The 26,983-nt window shown below is 41.6% G+C and overlaps 2 protein-coding genes across 16 annotated transcripts in view; one reads left to right on the forward strand and one right to left on the reverse strand.

The window, feature by feature from the left end:
- The window catches only part of WDR19 (WD repeat domain 19), a 99,080-nt gene extending 83,761 nt beyond the window's left edge, over window positions 1-15,319 (forward strand). For 3 of the 8 annotated variants that reach the window (XM_063619780.1, XM_055246186.2, XM_063619783.1), the window contains 6 exons: window positions 2,285-2,366; window positions 4,125-4,275; window positions 6,344-6,467; window positions 7,460-7,536; window positions 7,872-7,996; window positions 14,790-15,319. In XM_063619780.1, coding sequence (XP_063475850.1) covers window positions 2,285-2,366; window positions 4,125-4,275; window positions 6,344-6,467; window positions 7,460-7,536; window positions 7,872-7,983 — 546 coding nt within the window. In that variant the 3' untranslated portion in view covers window positions 7,984-7,996; window positions 14,790-15,319. Of the gene's footprint in view, window positions 1-2,284; window positions 2,367-4,124; window positions 4,276-5,383; window positions 6,469-7,459; window positions 7,537-7,871; window positions 7,997-14,789 lie in introns of those variants that run through there. The other 5 variants (XR_008651731.2, XR_010116333.1, XR_010116334.1 and 2 more) reach the window with 4 other exon arrangements.
- Window positions 15,320-16,688: 1,369 nt separating this feature from the next.
- Window positions 16,689-26,983, reverse strand: part of RFC1 (replication factor C subunit 1) — an 86,813-nt gene continuing 76,518 nt past the window's right edge. For all 8 annotated transcript variants that reach the window (XM_055246192.2, XM_055246193.2, XM_063619795.1 and 5 more), the window contains 4 exons: window positions 25,086-25,231; window positions 20,848-21,061; window positions 19,099-19,290; window positions 16,689-18,084 (listed from right to left, as the gene is read on the reverse strand). In XM_055246192.2, the coding sequence (XP_055102167.1) occupies window positions 18,001-18,084; window positions 19,099-19,290; window positions 20,848-21,061; window positions 25,086-25,231 (636 nt within the window). In that variant the 3' untranslated portion in view covers window positions 16,689-18,000. The remainder of the gene's footprint in view (window positions 18,085-19,098; window positions 19,291-20,847; window positions 21,062-25,085; window positions 25,232-26,983) is intronic.

Raw genomic sequence — 26,983 nt, forward strand, 5'->3', positions numbered from 1 at the left:
AATATGTAAATGTATTACCTGTGCCAGAAAAATAGATTTACTTAAAACATCTTTCTTTATCCAAAACTTGTTAGTTTATTTATTCTGTTAGTGGATTTCATAAAATTCCACTGTTTTGTAAATATTGTTTAGTTTTCATCCAAATATAAAAATAATATATATTCCCTAAGAAAGTTTAAAGAATGTAGAATTTTTTTTTTTTTTTGATATCGAGTCTCACTCTGTCACCCAGGTTGGAGTGCAGTGGCTCGATCTCAGCTCACTGCAACCTCCACCTCCCCTGCTTCAAGCAATTCCCCTGCCTCAGCCTCCTGAGTAGCTGGGATTACAGGCAAACGCCACCATACCTGGCTAATTTTTTTGTATTTTTAATAGAAACGGGGTTTCACCATGTTGACCAGGCTGCTCTCGAACTCCTGTCCTCAGGCAATCCACCTGCCTCGGCCTCCCAGAGTGCTGGGATTATAGGTGTGAGCCACTGCGCCCGGCCAGAAAAGAATTTTTTTAAAATTCGTCCTTTAAGTCCGTCACCCAGATATAACAATTGTTAATAGTGATGTATATATTCTTTGTACTTCTATAAATGCATGTTTTTTACCAAATTGGGATTATGTTTAGTTGTGTATATTCTGTTTTTTAAATCAGTAATTATCAATACAAACAAAAATAGATCCTGCAAACATCAAGTACTTGTATGTATAATTTACATAAATGAGTCTGGGCATGGTGGCTCACATGTGTAATCCCAGTACTTTGGGAGGACAAGGCAGGAGGATCACTTAAGCCCAGGAGTTTGAGGCTGCATTGAGCTATAATCACACCACGGCACTCCAGCCTGGGCAACAGAGCAAGACCTCAACTCTAAAAAAAGACACAATACAACTTACATAAATGTCATGTATATTCATGTGTATATTTATATATATACATATTTCTGTAAAGATACGGGCAGACTCCAACTTACATATTTTTTCAAATGTTCCTTTATGTCACAGTACATCTTTCCATATTAATGCTAAATTGGTTCTCTGACCTGTCCACAAGAGCAGTCATGTTATGAATGATTTACATCCTAATTATTATCTATATCAGCACTGTCCAGTAGAATGTTCTACAGTAACAGAACTATTCTATACTGTACTGCCCAATATGGTAGCCACTAACCTGGCTATGGAGCACTTGAAATGCAGCTAGTACAGCTGATAGACTACATTGTTAATTGTATATGATTTTAACTTTTATATTTAAGTAGCCATACGTGACTAATGCCTACCACAGGAGACTGCGCAAGTCTATAATGCTGATTCTAAGGGAAATGCATCTGGAGTTATAACTTGCAACCTCCAGGAGTACATTTCCTTTCAGAGAGGCAGGAGGATCCTTCTTCCATAAAGAAGGGGGTTGGAAGGAGAGAAGTCTTTCTCAGCTGCAGACATGAGTGGTGATTCAATGTCCTGGAAGCACAGAATCTAACAAAATGGAGGGAGCCTTTAGGAGTGCAGGGGGGACAGAAACACATTGGTGGAAGATGCGGGGCAAAAACAGGAATTCCTGTAAGAGGCCCTCTTGCAACAGAGCTTTCTAGCACCATAAGCCACAGAGGTGCTTCTTGAGTCCTTTTCTTTGGCCCCAAGGGTTGGCATCATTCCACACTCACCCTGCACATTCTCACCAAGTATCCTCAGCCCTGACCCCTCATCTGTCTGCTTCTCTCCATCCCCACTGCCCCACCTTTTTGGCTTCCTCATCTCACCCCTGGATGACTGCAGTGGCTTCATGGCCTGGCCCCTGCTGACTCTCAAGGCTCACCCCATCCTAAACGCACCCCTCGATGTGTCACTGACCCTGCTGGCCCTTGCCCAGTCTCAAGCCTTCCACCCGTCATTGCCCTCTGAGCACAGATAGGGCACCTTTCCTTTAGCAGATTATTCTCTCTCATTCTACCTGATTCCTGACTCACTCAGCTTTCGGGTCTTACCACAATGTGGTGAAGTTGGTCCCCCAAGAATGGCCAGTAAGAGATAGACCAGGGATTTGAACCCATACCAAGTGGTCTAGGGCAAAGTGAAACGCAGAGCATAGGGTAGGTAAGGCCATGGGGCCAGGCAGCAGCTGTTGAAGAGAAAAAAATGGAGGGATCTCTAGTGGCATCAGCCAGGAAAGTCTACAAGGATCCCACAGTGACCCTGGGCCATCATCAAGGAGTTGTTTATTTGAGGGAACAAAGCATGAATTGGGGCTAATCAACGACTATGAGAAGAGTAAAATATGTCATTTGTTTCAGATTCATGTTAAAAATGGAAATCACATGAAAGGGGCTCGCATGCTTATTCGGGTGGCCAACAACATCAGCAAATTTCCATCACGTAAGTACCACTGACCAGAGCTCTCACCCATCCATGCCCCATGCCCCATGCCGCACGCTAGCACAGCGCCCCTTTTGCAGGCTCCCCTCATACACTAACTTGTTTAATTCTCACAGCAGCTCCATGAAGTGGTATGTGAGGGCCCCAAGACCACTCCCAGGTTTGATGATTCTTCACTGGGAGGATTTACAGGAGTCAACACACAGTAGTACCAAAACCTAGATTTATCACAGCAAAAGGATCTGAGGCAAAATGAGCAGAAGGATTCACCCAAAGGCGAGCAGGTGCAGGCACGAACCTCTGAGAGTCCCTTCCCAGTGGAGCACACAGGACACAAGTTCAGTAACTCCTCCAAGACTGACTTGTACAACATGGTGAAACATAGAGTGCCAAGAAGCTCATTAGAGACTCAGCAGCCAGGAGTTTGATTGGGGTGTGGTCACATAGGTGCCCCCTGCCTGGCATGTACCCAGTTTTCCAGGCTCCCGGAGAGCAGGTGTTCGGCATAAACCACATTGTTTGTACAAAGATTTTAGGCACAGTGAGCCACTCATCAGTTCTGGAAACGGCGGAACCGTCTCCAAATCTATGTTCCAGATGCGAGCCAAGGGTTAGCTGTTCAAGCCTTTCCAAGGATGACAGTCTCAGGCCTGCACACACAAATACGTTTCTGAACAAACTGGGACAAAAGAAAAGAAATAACATTTGCCCAAGATCACATTATGAGCTAATAATAGCCTGACTCTGTGTTTGCAAGCACGGTAGGACGCTGCCTCTGAAAAGGCCTCACTATTCTAAAAGACATGTCATGATAACATTCTTAAATGATTAAATACTGTCACAGTATATGACAGGGATCAGCAAACTTTTTCTGTAAAGGGCCAGATGTTAAATATTTTAGACTTCGTGAGACATATGGTCTCTGTCACAACTGCTCAACTCTGCCATCTTCTCATGAATAATACATAAACGAATGGGCATGACTGTGTTTCAATAGAGCTTTATGTTTGGACACAAATTAACCACATACACTTTTAACATGCCACAAAAATATTTTTCTTTTGATGTTTTTTCAACCATTTAAAAATGTAAAAATCATTCTTAGCTCATGGGCCGTAGAAAAAGTCAGAGGGCTAGATTTGGTCCATGGGTCATAATTGGCCAACCCACATTCTCTAAGTGTATTTTTGTCGTCGTTGTTACATGACAGTCTACCATGCGGGCAAGGTGTGGGATAGGACAAGCACTCTCATGACTGCTGGTGGGGATGGAAATTGGTATGGCCTTTGCGGAAAGCACTTTGGCAATTTGTGGTAAGAGTATTTTTTAAAAGGTCCTGTTTTTGAGCCAGTAATTCTGGGTGTCTATCCTGAAGAAAGAATTTGATGCCTGCAGAGAGATTAGTGTATAAAGTCATTAATCCCCCTAATGCTTTTATCAGCAGTCTTGTCAGATGCAAAAAATATATCTAAGAGGCGTGAAAGGAAACTCACAGAAGTGTTGCCTCCAAGGGATGCAGGTCCCAGTTTTACAAGGCAGAATATGGTGTAATCAAAGGAGAAGCACTTGAAGGGCAGTTAGCCTGACCCCACAGCTATGTACTTTCCTCATTAAACAGATCATGTCTGGTTCTTTGCAGAAAAAACAAAGTTCGGAGACCACGACCCTGTTTTCCTACAGAACCGGGGTGGAGTCCCGCCTGTATCACTGAGGACAGGAGACGCTGTGCTCCTGCTGCTCTCCCCTTTTCTCTTGCAGACATTGTACCCATCCTGACGTCCACTGTGATTGAGTGTCACAGGGCGGGCCTGAGGAACTCTGCTTTCAGCTTCGCAGCTATGTTGATGAGACCTGAATACCGCAGCAAAATAGATGCAAAATACAGAAAGAAGATCGAGGGAATGGTCAGGTAGGCAGAGACAGCTATTTCTGCTATCTAATCACGTTTCTCAGAGGTATTTCCAAAAATGTAGCTGCCAATATGCAGGCTCAATAAGAAAATGGTGGGGGGCCAGGTGCAGCGGCTCACTCCTATAATCCCAACACTTTGGAAGCCTGAGGTGGACGAATCACTTGAGGTCAGTAGTTCAAGACCAGCCTGGCCAATATGATGAAACCCCATCTCTGCTAAAAATACAAAAATTGGCTGGGCGTGGTGGCACACACCTGTAGTCCCAGCTACTCAGGAGGCTGAGGCAGGAGAATCGCTTGAACCTGGGAGGCGGAGGTTGCAGTGAGCCGAGATCGTGCCATTGCACTCCAGCCTGGGCAACAGAGCGAGATTCCATCTCAACCAAAAAAAAAAAGGCGGGCATAGCAATTAGGCTTGTATTCAGCTCCAAGCAGCAGAAAACCTAACAGCAGCTTGACCAAGTCAGTATTTATTTGACTCATATGCAAGGCATCACAGTCCAGGGCTGGTGTCACCATGCCTTGATGCCACCAGACCCGGATCCCCATCTTCCAGCTTTGCAGCTTTGCCATCCATAGCATAGAGGTTTCCTCCTCGTGGTGGCAAGACATCTGCCACACCCCCAGACATCATGTCCTCGTTCCAGGCAGGAAGAAGTAGGGAAATGAGAGGTCAAAGGGATCTTCACCTTTTTGCTCAGGAAGGTACCATCCTCAGGACCTTCAATTTTCACCTCCGTGGCCAGTACTCTGCCTCACAGGACTTAAGGCTGCTAAGTGGAAACAAAGTTCTGCTGGCAAGGAGCTGGAGAGAAGCAGCAAACTATGTCTGCCAAAGAGGGATGAAGAAAATAGTAGACATTCAGTGGAAGTTCCTCTCACTGTGAGGAACTTCATATTCACAGGGCCCACTGCCAGCAGAGAGCTCATTTCCAAATCCTCTGCAGCCCCAAAAGCCCTTAGGCACATCCTTGCTTCAGAAAGCAGTCAGTAGCCTGGTTTTTCTAGGTTTTTCTAAACGAAAACTAGGAAAAAGTAGCCCTTGCATTTGGAAAAGAAAAAAGTCATTGCAGTCATGGAGTAATTCTAAACAACCACTTTTTCAGGAGTGATGACATTTAGGGTTCCTGTTCATTACATTATGACAAGACCCAGGTACCTGAATCTTGGACCCAGACCTTAGCCCAGGGAGATGACTGGATTGGTAATGACAAATGGAAGCAAATGACACTTCACTGGTAGCTGGGTTTGGGAACCACCCTCATGGCAGAGAGCTTTAAGTTGGATAGGAGTACATGGAATACTCCTTTTTTTAAGCCTAAGTAGCTTCAGACCAAATCAGTCTGACCCAGAATACCTGCTAGCATGGAGAGTGGGATGGGGAGAAGCTAACCACAAAATGCAAGATCATATTTACCCCAACAGCAGAGAACCACGCTAGCTGGGGCTCTGGTGGGAGGAGATGCTAGGCATTCTCTCCCCATGCACAAATCGTTTATAGCTATGTGGTCCAATATGGTACCTGCTAGCCACATGTGGCTATTTAAATTTAGTTAAAATGGAATAAAAGTTAAAGTTAGTTCTTCGCACTACCCGTATTTCAAGTGTTCAAATGTGGCTCATGGCTACCATATTGGATAGCACAGAATCCGAACATTTCCGTTGTCACAGACAGTTCTATTGGACAGTGCTGGTGTAACTTTTACCACTTCTGTTACACAAAAGGGAGACACAGAGGGAAAATACCAAGCTCACCACTCCAGTAGCACAGGAAGAGAGAAGACCACAAGACCTACCCATGCTTTCTGCCGCTGAATGTGCTATGAACTCCAGTTCCCAAACGTGGCCCATGTAACACCCTAGAACCTAACCAATCCTAGGTACTCTTCCTCCTCCCTGGAGTGGATCAAGGGCTGGTGTGAGCTTGTAAGTATCTCTCTAAGCCCAGAGTCTGACTATGAAGTAGGTGTGTCATATGTCCCTGGTTTTCCAAATATGCTTTCTCTTTGCCATCCCCAGTACATGAATAAAACGGTATTTTTAAATGACATGATTCTTCCTCACAGGAGACCCAATACATCCGAGATAGAAGAGGCCACGACTCCATGTCCATTCTGCAAATTTCTTCTCCCAGAGTGTGAACTCCTCTGTCCTGGATGTAAAAATAGTATCCCATATTGCATTGCAACAGTGAGTTCCTTTATAGTAATTTCCCTTTCTTTGCATTATCTATTTGTAACCCATTTGAATACTTGATGTATGTCAATATTTTCTTCACTTTTAAAATAATCTTATCCCTCAAATTTCCTGCAACATCTAGCATTTTATTTCATAGTCAATACAGTTAAAGGTGATATTCAAAGCAAATAATAATAGTGGAGGCACTATCACTGCAGGGCCAAATAGCACAGACTCGGGGCTCAGACCGTCCTGGGCTCAGTCCTCTGTAGTAACACCTGCCTGCTGAAATCAACCACAGATTGACGAGCTACACATGTGCAAAGCCTTGGTGCCATCCTGGCAGGCTGCAGCACTTAATAAGCGGTAGTTTTTATTATTATAATATTGAGACCTAGTATCAGACAACTTCAACATATCAGGTTATTTATAATTCGCTGGACTAATTTAAGCTTTATTTTAAAGAAAACTAAATTCAGGTAATGATATCACAAAACTGAATATTATTCCTTTAAACATGAATCTGATAAAACCCTAGCTTTAATCCTTTTAATGCCATCTCAGTTACCCACACATGTGAAATAGCAATGATTTTATAATTTAGAGGTCTGACTTATAACTGGAATTCAATTATTATAATTGAATAACAGGCAGGGTGCAGTGGCTCATGCCTGTAATCCTAGCACTTTGGGAGGCCGAGGCAGGTGGATCACTTGAGGTCAGGAGTTCGAGACCAGCCCGGCCAACATGGTGAAATCCCGACTCTACTTAAAACACAAAAATTAGCCACGCATCATGGCGCACGCCTGTAGTCCCAGGTGCTCAGGAGTCTGAGGCAGAAGAGTCGCTTGAACCCAGGAGGTGGAGGTTGCAGACAGCCGAGAATGCACCACTGTACTCCAGCCTGGGCGACTGAGCAAGATTCTGTCTCAAAAAAAACATTGACTAATGGTTGGAGTTTTTAAAATAAAGATGAATTTAACTCTTAAACATCCCATTTCCAGGGTCAACACATGTTGAAAGATGACTGGACGGTGTGTCCACATTGTGACTTCCCTGCTTTATACTCAGAATTGAAGATGTAAGTGTGCGTCATGTCACTCAGTCTCACTGATTTCTCCCGACACAGGCCTTTCATTCTGCCTCTTTTGTTCTGAAGCATTCCTCTGTTTATTTGTGTTCCTAAGGATCTCTAAAGACTCAAATTGTCTTCTTGGAAGAACCTCCTATGACCTTTGAGAATATTATCTTTAAAGAGGATCTTGCATGAGACTGAATAGTTTTGATTCTCAAATTGCATGGTGGACATGTGTTAAGAGGTGTAGACAGAAAGTAGTTGTCTTTCTCATTAGAGTAATCCAAAGCTAAAGGAATGTTATATATTTAATTTACTCTGCCTTTGCCTCCCCTAAACAGCATGCTAAACACTGAAAGCACATGTCCTATGTGTTCAGAAGGATTAAACGCTGCTCAGCTGAAAAAGATTTCAGACTGTACCCAGTACCTGCGAACGGAGGAGGAACTGTGAGTGACATGTGCAGGTGAGTGGCAGAGCGCCCGCGCACCTTCTGGGCGCAAGGGTCCACAGCGTGCATGCAGCTTTTTACTGTGTATCAATATCAACTCCTTTTAGTGCATCATGGAGCTTGCCAGATTTGAACAATCTGACGACAAACACCTTTTGATGTATTTTTTTTTAATGCTAAAACACAGGTATTATCATCTCCATAGTGACAAAGGTTGTTTAGCCAAACAGCATCATTCCGACTAGACCAGATTTTGTCAAATCTCACAGGGGTCTTTTTAATCACTCCATTAAAACTAGAGCCAGCTAATAAAAGTATTTTTTGAGGGTCTGTGATATAATTCAGGAGAATATATTGTAAAAATGTTGGCTTCCAGAGATTTGGAAATAATCTCCATTTCTTTTTCTTTCCAAGTCCCACTTTTGTCACATGGAAGCTACACATACTCCTTCTACTTCATTCCATTGGAAGCACTTACTCATGGCCACACATACTGCAGAGGAAGGAAGGGAAATGTAGTCTTTAATTGAGAAGCCAAAAGCCCTGCCAAAACTCAGGATATTCTTTTACCAAAGGGAAAAGTGAAAGTAATTCATCTCTGACACAGATCTCACACTTAGCCTGGTTAGACAGGAGTCGAGATTCCCCCCACAACCTCTCTCTGTTTTCCCTTCCTCAGGAAGCAGCAGCTCCATCCAACCAGTTGGACAGGACAGAAAACCTACATATTATCTAGATACCTCTCACCCTTAGGCCCCATGAACAAGGGCTCTCAGGCTATCTCCAGTATCTGGTTCATGGTTCTCTTGGCTTTTTATTGCACCTGCAAACACAAAGAGGCTCCAAGGCTGTCCATTAACAGGCCCAGCCTCCTCCTCCTGCCTCAGGTCTGATTACTCACCATGTTGCAGTCCCACTGGCCTTGCCCTTCCCTGACCACTCCAAAATGCTTTCCACAGCAGTTGCACCCTCTTACATTCCCACCAGCAGCACACAAGTGTTCGTCTCTCCATTCCACATCCCTGCCAACAGCTGCTGTCTGCCTTATTATTATTATTATTTGAGACAGTCTTGCTCTATTGCCCAGGCTAGAGTACAGTGGCATGATCTCGGCTCACTGCAACCTCTGCCTCCCGGATTCTAGTGATTCTCGTGCCTCAGCCCCCCTGAGTAGCTAGGACTACAGGCGTGTGCCACCACGCTCGGCTAACTTTTGTATTTTTAGTATAGATGGGGTTTCACCATGTTGGCCAGGCTGGTCTCGAACTCCTGACTTCATGTGATTCGCCAGCCTCAGCCCCCCAAAAGTGCTGGGATTACAGGCATGAGCCACCGCACCCAGCCAGGTGTTTGTCTTTTTATTGTTCAGTTCTAAGAGTTCTTTATATGTTCTAGATACAAGTTCTGTATCATGTATATGATTTGGAAGTATTTTCTTGTGGGGTTTTTTCCCTTGTTTTTTTTTTGTCGTTGTTGTTTTTTAAATAGAGGCAGGGTCTTGCCACATTGCGCAGGTTGGTCTCGAACTCCTGGGCTCAAACAATCCTCTACCTTGGCCTCCCAGAGTGCTGGGACTACAGGCATCAGCCACCACACTCGGCCTTGATAGCATCTTTGATGCACAAGTATTTTATTTTGATGAAGTCCAGTTTATCTGTTTGGTTCCCCCCCTTTGTTTGCTTATGCTTTTGGTATTGTATCAAAAACCATTGCCAGGCTGGGCAGAGTGGCTCATGCTTATAATCCCAGTGCTTTGGGAGGCCAAAGTGGTAGGATCACTTGAGCTCAGAAGTTCGAGACCAGCCTGGGCAACATAGTAAGACCGCGTCCCTACAAAAAAATAAAATAATTAGCCAGGTATGGTGGCATACACCTGTAGTCCCTGCTGCTTGGGAGGCTGAGGCAGGAGGATCACTTGAGCCCGGGAGGCTGAGGCTGAAGTGAGCTATGATCAAGCCATTGTACTCCAGCCTGGGCAACAGATTGAGCGAGCCCCTTTGTCTCAAAAAACCAACCAACAAATCAACCATTGTGTAAAGTGGGCACAGTGGCATGCACCTGTTATTCCAGCTACTCAGGAGGCTGAGGCAGGATTGCTTGAGTCCAGGAGTTCAAGACCAGCCTGGGCAACATAGCAAGACGCCATCTCTAAATAAAAACAGTGCCTACTCCAAGGTCATGAAGATTTACACCTGTTTCCTTCTAGGAGTTTTATAGTCATTACTTATATTTAGGTCTTTGATCCACTTAGTTTTTGTGTCTGGTGTGAGATAGGGATCCAGCTTCCTTCTTTTACATGTAGATATCCAGCTGACCCAGCAGAATTAGCTGAAAAGACAAATTTTCCTCATTGACACTGGATTATTGTGTATTTGAGTTGTAAGTTTTTTATGTATATATTCTAGATACAAGTTCTTTGTCAGATATATTTTGCAAATATCACACTCTGTGGCTTCCCATTTTTTTCTGAATGGTGTCTTTTGATGAGGTTTTGATTTTGATGAATTATAATTTATTAAATTTTAAATTTTAGGGTTATTGCCTTTTTTGTCCTAAATATATGTGTGTGTGTGTGTGTGTGTGTATATATATATATATATATATATATATATATATATATATATATCCTACTAACAAGTCAGGAACATATTTTTCTGTTTTCTTCTAGAAGCTCTAGATCTGCAATTTATCTTGAAATAATTTGTTTCCAGTGTGAGGAAGGGTTGGGTTTTCTTCCCCTCAAATGGATATAAAATGTGGGCCTATTTCTGGACCCTCTCTTCTTTGCCATTATGTGTTTTTCCCTTATTTTAATACTACACTATCTTCATTACTGTGGCTTTATAGAATCTCTTAAAGTCAGGTATTGTGGATCCTCCAATTTGGTTTTTTTTTCCAAGATTGTTTTGGCTGTTATTCCTCTTTGTAGACAATTTTAGAATCAGTTTCTCAAATTCTGTTTTAGAAACCTGCTCAAATTATGATTGGGGCTTGTATTAATTTTGTTGCTATATAACAAATTATCACCAATTTAGCATCTTAAAACAACACACATTTATTATCTCACAATTTCTATGGTTATGGGTCAGTAGTCTAGGTATGGCTCAGCTGGGTCTTCTCCTCAGGGTCTCACAAGGCTATAATCATAGTGTTGGTTGGAGCTGAAATCTTACCCGAAGTCTTTTTCTAGTCTATTTGTTGGGTTTTGTTTTCTTTGGAGGGGAGGAAGATTCTGATCTTTATGGTCAGAGGACTGAAGCCCTTAGCTCCTACAGGCAGTTTCCTGACACGTGACCCTCCCCACAACACGAAACTGCTTCAAGTCCAGCGTAAGAGCATCTCTCATATTTACAATCTCTCCCTTCAGGTAAAGTCTGGACCCTATTATAAAGGGCTCACCTGATTAGGTGAAGCCCATGACAAACTCTCTTTTGATTAATTCAAAGTCCATTGATTGGGACCTTAACTACATCTACAAAATTCCTTCATCTCTATCATATAATTAAACCTAATACGGTTATTATCACATCATATCACAAGCCCTGCCCACACTCAAGAGGAAGGTGTTACACAGGATAAGTATCACTGGTGTGGGAAATTTAGGGACCATCCTAGAATTCTGCCTATCACAAAAGTTACATTGATTCTGTAGATCATTTTGAGAATTGACATCTTTAACAGTCTGCCAATCTATGAATATGGTATATCTCTACATTTATTTAGATCTTTTTCAATTCCTCATCACTATTTTGCAGGGTTTTTTGTTTTTGAGATGGAGTTTCACTCTTGTCGCCCAGGCCAGAGTGCAATGGTGCAATCTCAGCTCACTGCAACCTCTGCCTCCAGGGTTCAAGCGATTTTCCTGCCTCAGCCCCCCAAGTAGCTGAGATTACAGGCGCCCACCACCACGTCCAGCTAATTTTTGTATTTTTAGTAGAGATGGGGTTTCACCATGTTGGCCAGGCTGCTCTTGAACTCCTGACCTCAGGTGATCGACCCGCCTCAGCCTCCCAAAGTGCGGGATTACAGGTGTGAGCCACCGTGCCCGGCCTATTTTGCAGTTTTGAATAAAGAAGTCTTTCGTGTCTTTTGTTAAATTTATTTCTAAATAATTTGGGGAGATTTTAATACTAAATTAAATTTAGTTTTTTTCATTTTCTAATTGTTTACATAGGAAAGTACAATTAATTTTTATATATCGACCTTGCATCCTGTAACCTTTCTAAATTAACTTATGTCTAGTAGTTGTACTGTAGAAGCCTTCAGATTTTCTGCATAAACAGTCATCTACAAATAGACAAAAAATTTACTTACCTTTCCAATCTTTGTAACTTTTATTTTTCTTCTCATATGCACTGGCTAGGACCTCCTCTACAATGTTGTATAATAGTAGAATCAACATCCTTGTCTTGTTCTCAGTGTTGGAGGAAGGTATTTAGTATTTCACTATTGTGATGTAAGGTTTTTCAGAGAGGTCTCCTAACAAATTGTGGAAGTTTCCTTCTAGTTTACTAGGTGACAAATTTTGTCAAATGCTTTTTCTCTATCAATTGAGATGATATGGCTTTTCCCCTTTAATCCATTTATATGGTAAGTTATATTGATTTTCAATGTTAAAGCCAACTTTTACTCTGGAGATAAACTCACTTGATCATGATGTATTATCCTATTGCTGGATTATTTTGCTAATATTATGTTGAGAATATTGTGTCTGTGTCCATGGGGGATATTGGTCTGCAATTTTCCTCTGTTGTGATTTTTTTTTTAAGTGTTATCATCAGGCTGAATTTAGGTCTACAATTTTGTTATTTGTTTTTTATTTGTCGTATCCACTTTTTGTTCAGTTCCTCTTGTCTTGCCTTCTATTTGACTAAATATTTTTTCATATTTCATTTGATTCTTCTATTGACTTTTTACCTGTCTTTACAAAATTTTATACTTGGTTAATATCCTATTATATATATATACACACACATACACACAAATATACATATGTACACATTATAAATCCTGTAATACAATGATACAATTTTTCTTTAGTTGTGTCTTTTTAAAGGAAATTATTTTAAAAAAATACAATGTAGCTTTACATTTACCCACATTTATAATTTCCATGTTATTCTTGCCTGAATCCAAGTTTCCATGTGGTATTATTTCTTTTCAGCCTGAAGTACTTCCTTTGACATTTCTTACGTGTGCAGGTTTGCTGGTGACTTCTTCTCTGTCTTTATTTTCCTTCATTTTTGAGGATATTTTCGCTTGATACGAAATTCTGAGGTTTTCTTAAAGCACTTTCACGATTGTCTCCAGTATCAAACTTCACTGTTCCCCTGTATTTACTGGTTTCTTTCTGGCTACATTCAAGGCATTCTCTATTTTTGGTTTCCAGAATTTTGACTATACTTGCCTGGGTGTGGTTTTTAAATTTTTTTAACTTAGGATTTTCTAGAATTCTTCAATCTGTATGTTTATATTTTTCCCTCAATTGGGACATTTTGAGCCATTATTTCTTCAATCAGTTTTTCTATCCCTTTCTGTCTTCTCATTCTGGAACTCCAGTAATATCTGTGTTTGACTACTTGATGTCCAAAGGTCACTAAAGTTCTTTCCTCTATCTTTTTTCTCTGTTCATATTGGATAATTAGTTTTGATCTGTATTCTAGTTCACTGACCTTTCTTCTAAGTAAAATTTTTTTTGTTTGTTTTTTTTGAGACGGGGTCTCACTCTGTTGCCTGAGCTGGGTACAGTGCCACAATCATCGTTCACTGCAGCCTCAAACTCCTGGGCTCAAATAATCTTCCTGCCTCAGCCTTCCAAGTAGCTAGGACTACAGGCATGTGCTATACCCAGCTTTTTTTTTTAAGACATGGGGTCTCACTATGTTGCCCAGGCTGGTCTTGAACTCCTAGACTCAAGTGATCCTCCCACCTCAGCCTCCCAAAGTGTTGGGATTACAGGTGTGAGCCACCATTCCTGGCCTTCTAAAAAAAAAAATTTCAGATTTTGTCCTAAGTTTATAACTGTTATCTATGGGAAGATTAAACTGCAAGTGGAACCTTGTATTTTTAAAAAACATCCACAGAATCTCTCCAAACACTATCAATGACGGCATTCAATTATGCTTTATAGAAAACTTCAAGTAACCAGACCATGGTACATCATAGCTCCTTGCAGATGTCTTCACTGAGTTATGATTATGTGCTATCCTTCAAAAACGTCACTATAGCCAGGCGCAGACCTGTGGCCATAGTCGCAGCTACTCAGGAGGCTGAGGTGTGAGGATCACTTGAGCCCAGGAGTTCAGGGCTCTAGGAGACTATAATCATGCCTATGAACAGCCACTGTACTCCAGCCTGGGCAATGGGGTAACAAGACCCCATCTCCTAGGAAAAAAAAAAAAGACACACACACACAGTCACTGTAAACATCCTTACACAGTGAATACTGGTTGAAGCTGTTGTTCACTGGCTTTTAGACAAACATAACTGTTTAATTTCAGGAAAATTTTTTCTCTACAAATTGCTGAGCACTTTGCATTCGTTCTTCCCAGTGAGGTAGCTGTTATCAGCATCCTTATTCATTACAAAGGTTCAAGAGCTTGCCCGCCCAATTTTAGTCAGTTGGTAAGGCTATTACTGAAACTTGATGCGGATTACAGACTGGAGATTTCTAACTTGAATGCTTCCTGTTCCACATTCTAGAAACGGGCAAAAAAAATTCTTTTTTGAGCATGTTTGGCTTTATTACTAAATGCCAGCCATTACTTGCAACCCTTCTAGAGGCATGTGTTCTGTTTGTCCTTTCTAGATACAATGCTCCTGAGAAGACAGCATTTTCCACAGGAGGCTGTTTCCTCCCCCGATGGATTTAAGAGACGGTCCTTACTGGATACAGAGAAATGAAACGGTGACCTCTCCAGGTCGGCACTTTCCGCTTCTGTACAGTGGCAAAACGATGACATGTAACCTTGCTGTTTATTGTACTCTGCATATTTCCTCTTCAAAGTCTTACATACTCTATCCTCTGCACTGTTAATAGTAACCTACGACATAATTGTAAATATTCAGCTTTTTGATAACTTTTGTATTTTGAAATACTTTAAAATTGTTGACTAGATATTTGTGACGTTTTCCTAGATTTGGAGAACAGAAAAAGATAAAGGCAGCTCTGAAGGACATTGTCAAGTTTGGGCAACACAGATGTGAACAGAGTAAAAAGCTTGAAATGAGAAGTTTATACAAATTACGGCTATTAAGCAGAATCAGCCCAGAAGCAAAACATCAAAAATTAGGAAAAGCAATCTTGTAAAGAATTATTAATGAAACTAACAGCTTATATCTGCCGAGTCATTCTATTGCATACTACAGAATTCTCATAACAAAATTAAGTCATTTGACTTCCCCTGAAAACATACATACATTATTTGGAATCTTCTCTGGGGCTGTGTGAAGGTTCTTTCCCCATATCACACATACAACACACACCATCCGTACACACACACTCTCTCTCTCCAAGGGAGTCCATACTTTTTCCACATCAGTATATGCTTCTTTGTCATCCAAGGACGGTCACTAAAGTCTGAGCAACTGACAGAAACGAGTCAGGGAGTCACCTGTGAATAAATCCGATATGATTTTACAGTATGGCCCCAGCACCCTGAGCATTACAGTGGTATCCAGGGGCCTAAGCTAGGGCCCAAGGTGCCAGTAATGTTGTATACCATCCAAGTATCCCATCTGCATGATGCCTCCAGCTTTAGGACCTGTCCTTCCCTCCCAATGGCCGGCCAGAGAACAGGCCAGAGGCCTTGGCCTTACTAAGTGGTACAAAGTTATTATCATAAAACCTACCCACAGTCCCCTGCTTCCTCTAATATGCCTGGAGTAAGGCTGTAGGAATAAGAACCACAGGCACCTGGGACTGTGAGAGGCACATTCTATTTTGGGAGTTAGTTTTTAGACTTTCACCCATGAGCATACTCATACTGGAGCTTGTTTAGGAAGCTACTCATCCTAGTACAAATAATCTACCCCATCAATAACTTTAAGAGATCAAATTATGGTGCTACAGAACTGCCAACATTTAACAAGATGAAGGATAAAGGTGAATGGTTTGTAAGTAACAAAATGGCCGTGACTCAATGGATCTCGAAAAGAGCAAGTATAGTTTTATGCTGCAAAGATGGCATGTGGCATCAAGTGGCTCCAAAAGGCCCATCATTAGTGGCTCCAACGAAGACTCAACCCCAATACAGACCATTCAGATTCACATCCAAACTGCTGCAGAACCACCAACTGCCTCCTACCGTGAATCTCACTCATTCACCTCATGGTCACGAGGGCTTCAAAGAGGAATCAAACAAGACCTATGCCATCCTCATAAAGGGCATGTTTACAATTTCCAATTCTAAAAGAAATGCTATTTATTTTACACACATATTATCCCAATCTTGGGTTTAAAACATTTAAAATTACAAACAAAATCGTAATGAACAAGTAAAGGACACCACGCCGCATCCTGGCTGCATGGAGATTCAAGTCCCTCTCCTGGGGGCTGCAGAAGACCTAGGGAGACGTGACTTGCATACCCAAAAGGCATAGAAATGGAAGAACATGAATAGGAAAACCAGCCTCACCCTACTGGTGAGAAAACCTTTCCTGAAGCATAAGAGTTTCAAGACGGACTTTAACAAAGACAGGGTCGTGATTCAGCAGGCAAGGGCTTAGGCAATGTTTTATTTCCATAATGAATTAATCTCCATAAAGGACATTTTTCACACTGGTAAATACAGTTCAAATGTCTCAAGAACTTTGTCTCATCACCCAAACAAGACTACCAGTTCCTTAAAGCAGGGAATATGATCCTTATTTTACATTCATTTTAGTATATACCTCACAAAGGTAGCACAGACCTCTGAGCATTTACCAACAAGATTAAAAAACAGCTAGACATCTAAATTCCAGGCTAGGTCCACAGCCTCAGGGCCACTCAACACATACGGTTATAGGAATAACCCAGACTTCCAACACGGTTTGTGGAAGCCATCACAGGACAGGACTAGATCTCTCAGGGGCAAAGTGAACAAAAGCCAGTGTTCATTTTGTCCCCCACCATAGTGAACTTAAGAGCCTGACCCAGCCTGGTTCCTACTGGTTTGAACCTGATAGGTTGAGGCTCCAGAAGGATAAGAATGTCTGAGAATCTTCTGCAGCCCCCCACACTGCAAAGCCCCGTAACAGACCTCTCCGTGAAGTCCTATTCACAGCAGAGACGTGGTCAGCACACACACGGAGTGAGGGTGGGAATCCAAGTTCTGACTCCTCGACTACCAACGTTATGTTTCACACAACAGGTTAGTAAGGAATACAGTGAGCTTTTTTAATCCAATCATTTGCAAATTAATAAGGAAGTAATATACCAACATAATATTTTGCTGTACAAGATGACAATCTTAAAAAGAATTTGTACATGTGTCATGTGGAACATTTTTATTCCTAATTTATACTTTGAAAGATATCTGACAATGTACAAAGAATACCCAGTTCTAGGTGGTGACTATTTTGTATAAACATTTATTTACAAAATTTCACCACATAATAGGAACTACCTTTAAAAAAAAAAATCAGCATTGGTCCTATAAAGGCCATTAGGATAAATTCTTAAGCCTACAAAAGACGCCTTAGTACTCCTGCTCCCAGGCTCGTTGTTAACTAAAAGCTGACTCCAACGCCCAGGTGCAGTTTCTAGTTCCAATTCTACGGTCATTCAGAAGCACGTCTAACTAGATTGACAGGGGACAGTGGAGGACCCAAGAAGTCCTATCAACCTCTATAAGAGGTGTACATAAGCCTACTGCTCATACCCTTCTAGCCATACCACCCTTTATTTATAATGGGACACCAGGTCGTCCCATTATGCTAAAACATGGTTGCTCTGGGAAAAAACAAGGCTTTCTCTAGACCAGCTGGACTGGTCAGGAGGGAGAGTAAAAAGTGGCTGTCGCTAGTGAAAAATGGTTTCATTTCTTCGAACTTTTTCCTTTTCCTTTTCTGGGCTCCTTATCTTTTTCTGGTTTTGAAGGCTTTGAAGATTTTGTCTTTTTCTGTTAGGGGGAAGATAACAAAATAGTTAATAGCTGTGTTTATGAGTAAATGAAATAAGTTCATCTCTACAACAAATCTAATCTTTACCTGCAACTTAATTAAAAAAGAAGAGAGGCTGCAAACATCGAGATCTTGAACTACCGCGACCCATGAAGCGCTTACTTTCAAGCAACAACTATGCCACTTACAGCCTTTAAAAGCTGGCAGTAAAAACTGAGAGGGTGTTTAGAATTTCGAACTAGGATCCGTTCCCCATGTAAGGCAGTTTCTTGGATTTAGAACAGAGGTATACTTAGGAAAGACAAAATAAGCAAGAGATAATTGACAAATAGGGTAATGTTTAGATGAAGAATTTCCTCTTCTTTCAGTTTCAGATTAGAGGTGTAAACAGTCATTTTGTGAAAGCAGAAGAGAGGGAAAGAGGGAGACCACCTCTTAGGGTCGACATGAGAGCCACAGTGAAGAAGGCCACTGTTCCTACTCCTGCATACAGGAAACAGAAATGAATGGCAAGAAGCACCCACACCCAGCAAAGGACAGAGCAGGATCGGACGAGGTTCCTTGGCTCAGCCAGCTGTACACAGCAGGCTGATACCACAATTGGTTTTCATCTTTCCCATCAAAAGACAAGAATGTTTTGCTCTGAGAAACTTCTACAAAGCAGTTTAGTGGCTATAGCAAAACATAAGCAACAGAAGAAACTGTTTTGTTACAAACATTTTTCTTGAAAGCATACACCAATGGCTAGATAAATAAAAATGGTACTTTTTCTAACAGAACATATGGCCGTCAATATCATGGCCTGTTTTCGTGCTGTTTGGCTCTTCGACTGCCATAAGAAACTGTTTATAAAAATGAAATCTCTACCTTCTCCACCCTCAACCATGATGAACAAAAAAACTTAAGAAGTATTTTCAATTTATTCTGCTCTGGGCTGAAAAGGCCCCATTATTCACCAGGCAAGGAAAGATCATCCATTCTGAGGTTCTCCTGTCTGTGGCTTAAAATACTACCTTGATCATGGCATCAGTTTCTATAGCATCTTGGTCTTTCTCATCAGATTGAGAGTCATCTTCATTTAATTCTTCGTTGTATTCCGAATCCAGGGTTGGGCTTGTGCTATGTCTAGATGCCTTTATAGCTTGAAGTGAATATGGAGTAAGGTGGGCTTCCTTATTGTAAGCTCTCGTGAAGGCTGCTTTCACCTATATGAAAGGAATAGACAGAGTTTTTAAAAATCTAAGTCCCAAACAATTCTATTAAACTCTGTAAGCCTAAAGAGAACCTGGGAGCCCCTTGCAACTGTCTGCAAAGTATTTATGTATATACATGTAAATCTAAGTATGTGCATTTTTCTATGGATAAGTTCCATATTTTTCATAACATTCTCAATAGAGCCCATGACAAAAAAGATTGAAGGCGGGGCACAGTGGCTTACGCCTCTCCATGAGAATCTTGAACCTAGGAGGGTGGAGGTTGCAGTGAGCTGAGATTGCACCACTGCACTCCAGGCTGGGTAACAGAGTGAGATTCTGTTAATAGGCAAACAAACAAAAGGTCACTTCAAGTCATCATGTTTACCTATTCAGCATTCTCCACATTTCTACAAAGTAGTAAGCAAAGTTAGTCAGTGAATCAGTAAATCAAAAAGGGGCTCACCTGGGTGTGGTGGCTCATGCCTGTAATTCCAGCACTTTGGGAGGCCAAAGCAGGCAGATCACATGAGGCCAGGAGTTCGAGACCAGCCTGGCCAACATGGGGAAACCCCGTCTCTACTAAAAATACAAAACTGAGCCAGGTGTGATGGAGCGCACCTGTAATCCCAGCTACTTGGGAGGCTGAGGCATGAGAATCGCTTGAACCCGGGAGGCAGAGGTTGCAGTGAGCCGAGATCGCACCACTGCCCCTCAGCCTGGGCAACGGAGCTAGACTGTCTCAAAAAAAAAAAAAAAGTTTGGGGCGCTCATCATAAGATATAAGTTGGCCTTAAATTTCCACAAAACACAAAATACCTTTTCCATAATAATAGTAGTTACTTCAAAATACTAAGTAACTTAAAAGTCTTACCTTCAAGCTTCTAAACATAATTCCTGAATTAGTCTATGAATTCTAACAATGGATGTCTGCTGTGAGAATTTACTGATAATCATAAAGTCGGGTCAAAATTCTGGAGAGGGCAAACTACAGAGAATATGTCTTCTAAAACGCATTCATTACATAGGTGCAAGAGTTGGGTACTAGATGTTACATATTCATGATGTATCACTTTAGTTATTTTGTGCTCATTATAAGAAAAGCGGGGATACATTATTACAGAGAAGATTATCCAACTGGAATAAATACTGAATCCACAGATTAGGTAGACTAAGAAAAAGAAAATTTATACAAATCCTCGGCCAATAAACACATTTTATTTTTACAATCCATTTCCACCAGAGCTCACAGCTCAACTTTTAATTCCCTAGGCTCATCCTCTCACCCTTTATAAAGAATATATTTATATTTGCTCCTCAAATTTCACTTCTTGCTTTTCCACTGAGCATAAAGCAAAGATAAAAATACAAATTGTAAAGTCAAGCCCAGAAGTCTACTCTTAATACTGCATTCAAATAGTATCTTTGGAAAATATAGGCCATAAGAAGCAACATGCATTTGAGGGGAAAAAGAAGTAAATCTTAAAGCATCTAAAACACCTCTGAAGTATTGTCAGCACAAACCTGGTATTAGAAAGTGACGGAGAACCAGTGAGTGACATGATTTACCTTGGGATCCAGCTTTGAAAAGGGACTAGGTTTGCCACCCCAGCTGCTGATTTCCATGATATTCTCAAAGTCTTCTTTCATCAAATAATATGTGTCCATAAGTGCAACAACATCCTGTACTCCGTCTACTCCTTGTGAGGTCAAGGGCTGTACAAGTGCATCCCTTAGATGTGACAGATAATCCACGTTTACAGTCCTTTTGCTGGAGTAAGTTCTGAAACCACAACAAAAGAGACATAGTCAACGGCAAAGTATCAACTCAGGTCATACTGTGCATATCAGCACTGAGTTAATCAGGCAGAGTTCAATCCAATTTCAATAATGCAGAATGGAATGCCTACTATTTGACAGCCAGCTGGTGTAGTTTGGAAAGCCCAGCACCACATCATGAGGGTAATGCATACACATCAATGTGTCCAAAGGAAATTTTCTACTTACCTACATCAGTGACTGAAAAACAAATGTGGATTCTACTTCCACCCTACTCTTAAGGCCCAGGCAACAGAATGTTTCTTTGTGTTCATAAATATGACTCGTTCCAAGTTCCAAAATATTAAAAGCATCAGTATAAGGCAATGAAATTCCCTATCTCAAGTGTGTGAATGTGTGTAACACCTTTTGGTCCCTGATTATAACATACAAAATCATATATGAATGCTTCCCTCACATTTCCTAATACTGTTACTCTGAAATCGTCAGTTCTAGAGCCGGCTCTTCCCCAAATCTAAGAAAATTGCAGAGAGTGTTCCCACAAAATCAAAAAGTGATCCACAATGCCCAGAGGAAGGTTTAGGGAAACAGTCTCTGGTCTGCTGAGAACTCGAATGTTACCATAAAATGACTCTTTGTCTCTTAAATGTTGTCACTTCTTAAAGACAGAAAGCAACCGAACAAAATAATATTTCAAATGACACCATCCTAAATCTTTCCAACCCAGCTGCCTCTATCTTCAAACCAGGCAATTATATGTATACATTATTTATTTATTTACTTATTTAGAGACAAAGTCTCGCTCTTGTTGCCCAGGCTGGTGTGCAGTGGCGCAATCTCGGCTCACTGCAACCTCTGCCTCCCGGGTTCAGGAGGTTCTCCTGCCTTAGCCTCCCGGGTAGCTGGGATTACAGGCACCCACCACCACACCTAGCTAATTTTTTTTTTGTATTTTTAGTAGAGATAGGGTTTCACCATCTTGCCCAGGCTGGTCTCAAACTCCTGACAGGTGATCCACCCATCTTGGCCTCCCAAAGCGCTGGGATTACAGATGTGAGCCACCACACCCAGCCTGTATACATAAAACCTCAAAAGCTGTTGTTATCAGAACCAGCATCAGAAGCAAAAAGAAATGATTCTTTACCAATTTTCTATGGGTCCTGCTCCTGCCTTCAAGGAACTGAATGTGTGAACCATAAGAAGCCACAGCTTTTCTCCTGATCAGAAATCTAGACTCACCCTCGCAATTAGCTAGACAAAGAGTTTTTAAAACTCTCCTATTTTAATTTCATCCATTTCCTCTAGATTGTCTTCCATAATTAAGCGCGCTAGTACTTAAAGGAAGTAGTGTGAGTCCCTAAGCCACAGCACCCCCAAAAATCATGAAACCATTTCCAAAACTGTTCTCCTTACAATGTTTTACAATATCATCATCTTTTGTTTGTTTTTTTTTTTTTTGAGACAGAGTCTTGCTCTGTCACCCAGGCTGGAGTGCAGTGGCACAATCTCGGCTCACTGCAAGCTTCGCCTCCCGGGTTCACGCCATTCTCCTGCCTCAGCCTCTCCGAGTAGCTGGGACTACAGGCGCCCGCCACCACGCCCGGCTAATTTTTTGTATTTTTAGTAGAGACGGGGTTTCACCGTGGTCTGGATCTCCTGACCTCGTGATCCGCCCGCCTCGGCCTCCCAAAGTGCTGGGATTATAAGCGTGAGCCACCGCGCCCGGCCTACAATATCATCATCTTCTAGTAGACTCACAGAAAAGTCAAAGGTGCCATTTAGTGTACCTAAACCAAGGGTTCTTAACCTCAGGAATCTGTAATTCCCCTATTAGTCTTTTCTTTGTGGATCTGTGCATTGTCGGGGGAATAAAAATCAAAGCATTCAGATTCTCAAAAGCATCTACGACCCCCAAAAAGGTTACGAACCAATAATAAGATCACTCTTCCATTTTTTAAAGAAGAGAAACGGACCTACAAAAGTTCAGTGACTTGATCAGGGTTAAAAAGTAGGGAGGTCTTAATTTACTTTAAAAATTGTGAATTCACTATAAATGTCCTTGCTGATGATAATGGCCTATATATGACCCAACTACTAGATGAGGAAGCCTCAGTTCCTAACCCCCAAAAATGTTTAGTCTAATGAGGGAAGGGGACAGACATACCCGGAAGTCCAGGGCTCAAACTCTACATGGAGTCTAGCGGGAGCATCTGAGAGGGCTGCCCCAGGGCAGAGCGACCCATGACCTTTAAAAACGTCAGGTAAGGAGCAGGAAAACAGCGAGAGGCAGCCGCAACCTGGCCAATGAGAAGAGCCATGGAGAAAGCAGACTTTCCAGCTTCCGGAGGCCACCTGCATGTCTTGGCTGATGGTCCCTGTCTCTTCTCGAGGCCTGGCGCAGCATCCTCAGGCCTTTCTGACCTGACACTACTGACTCCCTTTATGAAGACCCTTGTGATTACTGCACAGATAATCCAGGAAAATCTTCCCAGCTCAAGATCGGGACTGAGGGTTGATGCCTTCTAAGATCTTGATAAATGTGTGTTGTTTTAAGCCATTATGTGTGTTGTAATTTCTTACAACAGCAACAGAAAACTAATACATGGGTAGCACAAAAGACTCATGCCATAGGTTAGAAACAGAACAAGATAATAAAGTAGAATTTTATAGGAACAGAAAAAAGGAACTAGCTCAGGCCAGCTCTAACCAAAACTTAAAAGTGGAATGGGGGATCAAATATTAATATTCCTTCCAGGGACCAGATGGCAAATTAAGATCACTCAAGTAGTTCATGGTTAAAAATGAATCCAGGGGCCGGGCGTGTGGCTCACACCTGTAATCCCAGCACTTTCAGAGGCCAAGGAGGGTGGATCATCTGAGGTCAGGAGTTCAAGACCAGCCTGACCAATATGGTGAAACCCTGTCTCTACTAAAAAATACAAAAATTAGCCAGGTGTGGTGGCATGCACCTTAGTCCCAGCTACTCAGGAGGCTGAGGCAGGAGAATTGCTTGAACCTCAAAGGTGGAGCTTGCAGTGAGCCAAGATCACACCACTGCACTCCAGCCTGGGCAACAGAGTGACACTCTGTCTAAAAAAAAAAAAAGAAAGAAAGAAAAGAAAAATGAATCCATAGGCCAGGCATGGTGGCTCACGCCTGTAATCTCAACACTTTGGGAGGCCAAGGCAGGCAGATTACTTGAAGTCAGGAGTTCGAGACCAGCTTGGGCAACACGATGAAACCCCGTATCTACCAAAAAATACAAAAATTAGCCAGACATGGTGGCGTGCACCTGTAATCCCAGCTACTCAGGAGGCTGAGGTGGGAGAATCACTTGAACCCAGAGGCGGAGGATGCAATGAGCAGAGATCGCATCACTGCATTCCAGCCTGGGTGACAGTGTGACCCTGTCTTAAAAAAGAAAAGAAGAATCCATAAAGTGTACTTAATGTTTATGTGTATGCACATTTTCCAAATTTCTAAAGTTCAAACAAAATTGTACCAAATGCAAGTATTTTTGAACTTCCTTAAACTTTTCCAAGCACATTCATTTTCAATGATCTGAGCAGCCTCCTGCTGTTACGTGCTAAACTGTTATTTCCTATCCCAAATGACTAGGTCAGTTTACTACTAGAGTAATTTGGTAAAAAATAGTTCGTTTCTTTAAACCGTTCAATTATTTTCCTATTAATTATTCTGAAGCTGGGAAGCTATTCCCACTAATAGGCATAATAACAATAACAGTGCCACCTCAGACTTACGCAGTCTAAAATTTTAAATTATAACATCTACCATTTTATTGTCCAAAGTATCATTTTAAGTGGCAAAACAAGTGTTATACTGATTACAGAGGATAAAACTCAGGCCCATAAAATATAAGGAACTTATCCAGGATCATTCAATCATTCATCTAGTTACCAATAAAATAAAAACTAAAACACAAATATTTTGACTTACATGTTCGTTACTGGATAAAGGCCAAATACACCAAATCAATAAAATACCCGAAACAGAGTAACCCCACCTACCTGAGACTCATATGCAAGGCCAGGTCCTGAACGATACGATCGTGTTTGCCTGTGGACGAGTGCTTCCCCAGCCAGCTTGGGAAGGTGGGAAACTGGGTCATGTACCCCCTCATCAACTCTCCAGGAAGAACACTGGCATAAATGGCCTGAAAAAAAATCAATTGCAGTCCAGAATTTACGTTCAGTACGAAGTTACTTCCTTAACAGTCATTGGCTTCCAAACAGTCTATGGAAGATAAAGCAACACTCTCCCAAATACCTACCTACAGGGCAGTCAGACCCTTTCTCTAACTCTGATCTGTTGGTACGGTAAACTCCTCCCAGAGAAAACAACAGATTGCGGTACACACCTTGATCCAACATGTTATGGCCCTCAGGGAGATCATCTCGCCAACTCAGCCTCCTCAAGCAACTAATCTCAACATACCAGTTACCTCACCAATGCCAACGTCACAGCAAATAATTACTTAAGAGGGATATGATGGTCTTTAACATAAATGACTGACAACATAGGTAGATTAAAGCATAGAAAGACTAATGATTAGAGTCAATTAAACTGGCACTTGAGAAAAGTTTTTTAAAAACGTATCCTTAGATGTCTTCTATGTCCAGGGTTTTCACTTTCTTAAAGGCTGGAATTATAGTCTACATAAATTTTGTATACTGCTTTATTCTAGTAATTCCCTCACAAGCACTTTTTCATATTAAATAATCTTTGCAAATAGTTTTAAAGGCTATAAATACTTCTTCAAGAGGATTCATCATAATCATTCTCCTACTTCTAGACATGGAGATTTTTCTCTAACTTTTTGTTATCAGAACACTTTAGGAAGTATTTTTGTACATTAAGCTTTTCTTGTGTTAAAACATTATGTCTTTAAGGTACAATTATTAAGTAAACAAAACAAACACATAAAATGTAAAAGAAAAGATTCTGGGCCAGGTGCAGTGGCTCATGCCAGTAACCCAGCACTCTGGGAGATGGGCAGATAGCTTGCACCCAGGAGTTCAAGACCAGCCTGGCCAACATGGTGAAACCCCATCTCTACAAAGAATACAAAAATTAGCTGGCATGATGGCGCACACCTATGGTCCCAGCTACTTGCAGGGCTGAGGCGGAAGGATCACTTGAGCCTAGAAGGTCAAGGCTGCAGTGAGCCGTGATCACACCATTGCATTCCAGCCTGCCTGATACAGTGAGACCTTGTCTCAAAAAAAAAAAAAAATTCTGTATCTCCAGAATGAAATTTTGTTTCTTGTTTTCAAGCAATGTGTGGGTAGAATCAAGAGAAGCATTAGGCCTTCTGGAAGTGTCTTACTTATTTTATTACTCAGGCCAATAATCCTGTATAACTATACAAAAGTCAAAAAGAATGAATAACTCTCTTAATTACAAATGTCTATCAAATTCTGTTTTGAGTTAAAGATCTCAACCTAAATACAGTACCCAATATAAAACTGCCTTTTTAGCAAGGAAGAAAATCCGAATGAATGCATCAGAGACATGGCTGCTGGCCTGCCCTAGCTGCACTGCTTCTACGCTACTCAGTGACCACCTGGGAGAGCCAAGAATGACCAAAAATAAAAAAAACAAGGCTCCTTAAGGTAAAACACAGCAAATGAAACTTCTGATTCACATCTTACAACCAAAATCTAACATTCTGTGTCCATTTACATTAAAAAATTTTTGAAATATAGAAAAATAAGGCCAGATTGGGCCGGGCGCAGTGGCTCATGCCTGTAATCCCAGCACTTCGGGAGGCCAAGGCAGGCGGAACACGAGGTCAGGAGATTGAGACCATCCTGGCTAACACTGTTGGGAACAGGCCCCCCAAAATCTGGCCATAAACTGGCCCAAAAACTGGCCATAAACAAAATCTCTGCAGCACTGTGACATG

This window comes from Symphalangus syndactylus, chromosome 16 (assembly GCF_028878055.3).
Source record: "Symphalangus syndactylus isolate Jambi chromosome 16, NHGRI_mSymSyn1-v2.1_pri, whole genome shotgun sequence".
In the NCBI taxonomy this organism is placed as follows: domain Eukaryota; kingdom Metazoa; phylum Chordata; class Mammalia; order Primates; family Hylobatidae; genus Symphalangus; species Symphalangus syndactylus.